Source organism: Adiantum capillus-veneris, chromosome 25, assembly GCF_014529385.1.
Source record: "Adiantum capillus-veneris isolate H3 chromosome 25, ASM1452938v2, whole genome shotgun sequence".
NCBI classification, from domain to species: Eukaryota; Viridiplantae; Streptophyta; class Polypodiopsida; order Polypodiales; family Pteridaceae; genus Adiantum; species Adiantum capillus-veneris.
The window spans coordinates 69020055-69026557 of record NC_140955.1 but is presented as its reverse complement, the minus strand read 5'-3'; the positions used below and the strand labels follow the sequence as shown (position 1 = coordinate 69026557).

The 6503-nt window shown below is 40.4% G+C and overlaps 1 protein-coding gene across 2 annotated transcripts; it reads right to left on the bottom strand.

The window, feature by feature from the left end:
* Positions 1–3878: 3878 nt before the first annotated feature.
* On the bottom strand, positions 3879–5824 carry LOC147425058 (Ribosomal protein L34). 2 transcript variants are annotated; one of them, XM_086500167.1, is made up of 4 exons: positions 5582–5824; positions 5235–5354; positions 5088–5128; positions 3879–4431 (listed from the first exon to the last, which is right to left on the bottom strand). In XM_086500167.1, the coding sequence occupies exons 1-4, from the start codon at positions 5760–5762 to the stop codon at positions 4264–4266; spliced, it is 510 nt and encodes a 169-aa protein (XP_086356293.1). In that variant the 5' UTR covers positions 5763–5824; the 3' UTR covers positions 3879–4263. The 2 variants fall into 2 exon arrangements, with proteins under 2 accessions (XP_086356293.1, XP_086356292.1); XM_086500166.1 differs by having other exon boundaries at positions 4292–4428; positions 5088–5354; positions 5582–5805.
* Between the last annotated feature and the right edge of the window lie 679 nt (positions 5825–6503).

The following is a 6503-nucleotide window of genomic DNA, read 5'->3' as shown; positions in this document are numbered from 1 at the left end:
GCTAAGTTGCCTCTTGATACAGTCTCTGTATTGCAAAAGAGGTAAAATTGCTTTTCAATAAAGTTGGATTTGGAACAATATGGTCTTGAGAACTTATGAAGTCATTATTTCACATTGTAAACGTTTGACTATCATGTATATAGTTCAAGGATATGTATATATGTAGATTTATGTATGTATATTGTGTCTCGAGGGGTAAAAACTTGCATTGCACAAAGGGATTTATTAAATGATTGACACATCAAATTGGCCAAAATGACTAAGATTGCAAGTCTCTTTGATTTAAAGTTGTCTCAAAATTCTTAAGTTGGACTTTATTGTAATTTATACAACTTGAAGTATTTATAAGTTACATTGAAACCAATATATAGTTAAAGGACGAACTTCATGCCCAACTTAGCACGGGTAGAATGCCATGATGGTACAAAGTAGCTTAAGAGACTTGGTTATTATTGCAACCCCTAAATGAAGCAAACAAGACATGATCATTCTCCCTAAAGACCCTAACAAGCCACAAACCAAACAAAAAGAACAATATAAGTTTGCATGAAGCCTTGGATTTACTATGTGAAGACTTGTATCCATCGGGCCACCCATCTACCCACTCTAGCTACAAAGTAGAAGAGTCTCACTTTCATGGGAGCAATCTCATACACCTCCATATGGTCAAACAATTACAGGACTGCTTTGTCTCCCTTTTTGTGTTCAAACCTTGAAAGAATTCAAAATGCCCATCAGAGGAAGTATCAACACTTACTAATCAGCTTAAGCATGATGCCTCTTTGGAGCCTAGCCCTAGCTAAATAGAGTGGCTTGAAGAATGTCACTGTTTCCTCATCCAAATCACTAAATGTGACAAGAAAATCCCAAAGACAAATAACACCCAGACCATAAATGGATGGAATACATCCTCATTCAGCCTCATCATATGATGCTGCTCAATCCAAAGTTAACATCATGATAAGCATAATTCAAACAATTGAAACCCATATCTTAAAAATCCACGGCATACATTCCAACCCAACTTGCTAAACATCATCTTTTTAAAATATAGAATCAAAACGCTCTTCTAAAACCAAAAACATGCACTTCAACATCATCACATCACTTATTCTAACGTGGTCAAAACCATAATCTCTATTTAGAAGACACACACAATTAATCCAAATTTATTGACTTGGTCTGAGTGCTAACCTTGCAAGGCAAGAGATCATCCTCTTGACTCATATCAAGCCTTTAGTCTTTAATCTTGACTTGCATGCAAAGCAAAGATTGTGATGCACCTCACCTCCATGATTACATTCTATCCAAGGACACCCCTACATGAACACTAACTTGGTCATTGAGATAAAATATTAAATTTCCCATCGTTGACATACATATTCACTAGGGTTCCTTCATTGGCTTGACAGTTGTCCATAGGAATGGACACCTAACTAAAACTCTATGTTTCATGTGTGAATGGTTTCAATTTTCACCCACCTTGTCAGATTTTATCGAGTTTTCAGCTATCCTAATGGATTTTACCTAGTTGATCCTTTCTTTAGACCTCACCTGACCATCATGACAAGGACACTTTTGACTCAAGGATCGACCATGGAAAACTTACTATGCCAATAAGTGCAAGGAAGGGGGTTTATTCAACAATCTAGATAAACATATAAGTTAAGGTAGGCCCTAAAGAAATTTCCCATAACATTAAGTGAGGTAATAACGAGTGATGAACACCTTGCACTAAGATGCTCCCAATACTTCACATACTTAAATCTTGAGTGAGATCTTTGCTTTGCACCTATTTGTTGCTTTATTCATTCTTTTCCAGGTATGCTAGGAAGGTTGAACCTATTAAAAGAATGCAAGATTTGTGCATACGACGTAGTTATAACAAAGGATAATGTCTACTTTTGATTACAGTCAAAATATGCTTGATATGGTTAAACAATATGACTAAATAATGGCATGTTGATAGTGCCTCTAGCCTTTTTGCATCTAATACTTACTATCGATGGTAATATGTACCTTGCAAAAATAGAGTACTTGTACCACAAACATTGAGAGGGTATGCACTCCAACAAAACATCCTATTGCAATCTTGGCCTTAATCACAAGGCAAAGATTAAGAATGAAAACTTGGATTCTTTGGATGTTAAAGTAAACTCTGCTGGTTTTTATTAAGTGAATATACCCAAATGGTTCACTATTACGAAACACAGATATTCATGCCAATTTTCTTGCTTCTAGTTGCTCCCTCTCTACCTTTATGTTGTTTTTAAAGAATAAACAAGCAAAGGAGATTACCTGATGTAATACTACCACTAATCCTTTGTGAGAGAACGTGTAGATGCTTCTAATTGCCTTGTCACTTCTTTTCTACTCTTTTCTTGCGAAAAAATTGGCAATGCCAATTCCCTAATGGGGATATTAAGCCTAGGTGACAAGATTTGTTTTAAGGAGAAGAAAACAACTAAAATGTAAACTGTGGTATGCACTTTGCACAAGCAACAAGGAGTGGAAGTGAGGAAATTTCTTACATGTATGAAGTGACGATCAAAGACATGTTAATGATGTTGACTATGCTAGTGTTAGGAGAGCAAAGTATGTTGAAGCACTTGAGAGAAGAATGCCTTGAAGAAGAGGCGGTGCTTAAGGTAGAGGTCATGATTGCGAACATGATCAAGAGACGACAAAACACATGTTATCCTGTCAAGAGCAAGAGGTGTACAAAAAGCATAAGGATAGACCAACCAAGAGAGCTGGAAGACTTGCCCTGTAAGCTTATCAGCATTGCACTAAAACAATGATCAACTTCCAAAGGTAGCATCTTATCATTGAATTTATTGCCGCATGAAAACGATGGAAATGTGAGATGAAACATGAAAGAAACAATAGTGAGGTTCTATTGGAGGTTTGCTCAACATCACCATAGGTGGGGCACAACAAAGATTCTAGTGGGTTACAAAATTGTGTTGATGGCTAAACCAAGGACCACTCAAGGCCTATCCATAGATATACAATCTTGATTGAAGCACATCACATCTTCCTTCAACAAAGTTCAGATCAGCTACACTTGGCCCTTAGTTAAAAGAAAACACTTGCATTGTCCTTTGGTGAGCTCGCCCAAGCTTGCCTTGCACAACATCTTATGCGTACAAATGTCAGGTTATTGATGACTTACAATTAACATATGTAGGCCAAACATGGGTTGGTGTTCTTCTTGACTTTCATCTTTTATCAACGGATCACCTGTTCGATTGCCATAATATCCATAGGCAAAGTCAACATATAAAGGAAACTTAGCTCCTTGTAGGCGAGGGTCCCTCTATGGTCCTGCATTAAAGGGAAATGTACAATAGGTACTTCCATGGAACTGAGAGAGAGTGCAAAACCACTCGAGAAAGAGTATAAAGACCCATGGCCAAAGGGAGGAAGGGGGGTGCAAAGAGAGGGAGGTGTGGGAGATGGATGGAGCATGTAAGGGGGAGAGAGAGAGAGAGAGAGAGAGAGAGAGAGGGGGGGGGGGCCTAGAAAAAGAGATCGAGATATACATCATTAGCACTTATGAAGTGAACTATGGGAAATCTGGGGACACATTGACAGGGGTGGATAAAGATGACATAACCTCGCCCAGTTATCAAGAATTACAATTAACAAGGTGAAGCGTCCCAATGGCCTACAGAAGATGATGGGAGAGTGTGCGACCCCCGAGTTAATGAATTCTCATATAGACTGTAAAAGAAATGAGCATGTGTGTAGCCCCTGGAGTAACAAAAAACATTTTACTTATGGCCAATTCAAGAACAATCTGATAGTCCACAATAGTTCACAAGCAGCATAATCTAATGGTCCACAATTCCTCCCAAGCCTTTTAGGAAACAGTATACTAAGGCCTTGCGTAGGCCAAAAATGCCCACCAAAATACCAATCTTTTAAGTACAGAGACGCTCCCAACAAAAGCAACTCATAACACTACAGGGAGGCAAACACTATTCTCTTTGTAAACCCTTCACATGCTCCATTGGCGTCTCTCCACTTTGATGTACATCCCCAGCCATGAAATCACAATGTTCTCATAAATAGTAAATGGAAAATATTTGAACTCTGTGCGTAAAACTAAAACTCGAGGAATCTGACACATTCTTACCATAATCAGACTAGGTAACTATAAACAAAAACCTCCTGATGTTTCGGCACATTCTTTACCAGATACATTCTTGCCATGGCCCATAGTCAGACTTGATAACTAGAAACAATATCCCCTGATGGTTATACACATCTGAGTAACTCCATCACCGTCTGGTGCTGATCGCCTCTATGGCCTGATCGTCTCCAACTTGGTCCAGATACAGATAGCTTCACTTCAGATGTTGATGAAACCCCCGCTTTCTGTCGTGTAGCACCATGAATGGTTTCTCTGGATGATCTTCTTAGCTGCTGTGCAATACGAAAAACACGGTACCATTGATCCAAAACCAATCCCTAATTCTGAAGTTCTACACCTTAAGTCCCTCCAGTGGTAAAGACAAAATAAAAAACTGCAAAATGCTCCCAAAATAAAATAATGCTCACGAAATACACAGCATATAAAAAATGAGTAAAAAATGTTTCATCTTCTGCAGTGGATACTTCTGCAGTGGATAAGAGCCTTCCCTAATGCAGAGATCCCAACTGACAAGACAGGCTTTCATGTGAAGCTCTTTGTGCTGTGATAGATACACACACATCTTACAATAGTGCAGGTCAGTCATGACCGTAGCACTCAACAAAAATATTGGCAGTCTGTACACTGTAAATGGGGCTAGCGCTAGACCCACATTGCAGGGCTCCTTGTACAAAAGACAAAATCAGACCATGGACTTGAGACACCTTGAAAGACACTGATGCAGCGAAGATCATTATATCCCGACTCTCAAGCCTGTGCAAGACTCACATACATTTCCAAAAATGGCCAACAATAGCTTCCAAATAAGAAGCTTTATCACCACGTCACCGATCTTGAATGCATGTTAATTTTCAAATACTTAGTGAAGTTATCACATGAAAGAGACTCTATGAAGCTTTACAAGCATGTAAGAACAAGAAGAGACAACCTCCATAAGAGACTTAAGCGCGCGGGCCACTGTTAGGGTTGCTGCAGGGACACAGGATCCTTCTACCTTTGGCACGGCGCCTCCTCAACACATTCCGGCCGCCAGGTGAAGATAACCGCACCCGAAACCCCTGAGCTCGAGCTACACTCTTGCGAGATCTGGATCTTTTTGTGCATCCCAAAGCTGGCTTGCCCGCCCTAACTTTGACAACACTATTCCTCTGTGGAACCTCCCATTTGAAGCCTATCCTGGGAGCTATAGAGACTCCTGCTTGGCAAAGAAATCTAGGGTTTAGAGTGCCATATCTTTCGTCAAAAGTAAAATGTCTGTTAGGCTACAGTAGTATCTATGCATCAGAAAAGGCAGTATCAACTAGCTGCCTTCAAAGAGCGTTGGATTCTGAGCTTAGAGCAGTTTTCGTGGTTTCCATCTCTAGTATAGAAATCTACTTAACTTAATATACAACCCTGCGAACAAACGTCGGTGCAGCATACCTGAGAAGCACGAAGAAGAAGAGGACGTGAGAGCCCGAGCTGCAGTTAAGGCAGAAGAAGCCGGGTGCAAATGCAAGCTGAAACTGTCAGAGAGGACCGGACGCGATGCAGGATGTCTCAGGGATGGATACCCTCGCGTTGGAGCTGCTGTGCCCGCTAAACTCATCACCCCGCTCGCCATAGCCACGACCTACTGGATAAGCTGTTGTAAGCTGAATTATACCATCATGCGTTGTGAAATGCACTCACTCACCTATATACATCTAGATATACATGTACTCACACTCGTGTTTTGTGAAATGTACTCACACTCACATATATACATCTATACATATATACACGTTTGTGCAAATACATGTATAGAGGTATGTACTAGTGGTCCAGATGGCCTACCGGTCGGTCTATCCCACTCAATAGCGGTTTCAAAGGCAGTAGTTAGGTTGTTTACACATCGCCTGCCCAAGCTTGAGCGTACAGAAGTGGAAGCTAGGTCGGCAGAAGTTGAGTGGGTGCGCAAAATGGCCAATGGACAAGAAACAAGACAGCCTCGACCTCCTGCCCAAACTTGGGCACGGATTGATCTCCGAGTAGCTCATGCACATTACAACTTTGAAGCAATAGGCTATAAGCGCTACCTGACATGGGCTTCGCTTTTTTAAAATAAGTGTGTAATGCATGCTTGCCCATCCATAAAAGTGTCAAGCATGCATGCATTTGGTGTGTATCTAGCCTTAGTCAATAGATAGGGATAAAGAGAGGGATAGTAATGTCCATGAAGTTACACAAGCACACACATCCAAAGCATCTCCTAGCAATTCTCTATTTTTCTAAGTGCATTTTCTTTTTCCCTTTGTAACATCGTGTAATCTCTCTTTCCACCTTTTGGAGAGCTTTTCTGAGCGATTCACGCCACTTCGATTGC

Excerpts from the sequence above, each read along its gene's own strand:
- LOC147425058 (XM_086500167.1), bottom strand. The coding sequence starts at position 5,762 with ATGGCGAGCGGGGTGATGAGTTTAGCGGGCACAGCAGCTCCAACGCGA. Across the intron at positions 5,355-5,581 it reads TTCTTCTTCGTGCTTCTCAG|GAGTCTCTATAGCTCCCAGG; the intron begins GTATGCTGCACC and ends TTTGCCAAGCAG. Across the intron at positions 5,129-5,234 it reads AAGATCCAGATCTCGCAAGA|CAACCCTAACAGTGGCCCGC; the intron begins GTGTAGCTCGAG and ends GTGTCCCTGCAG.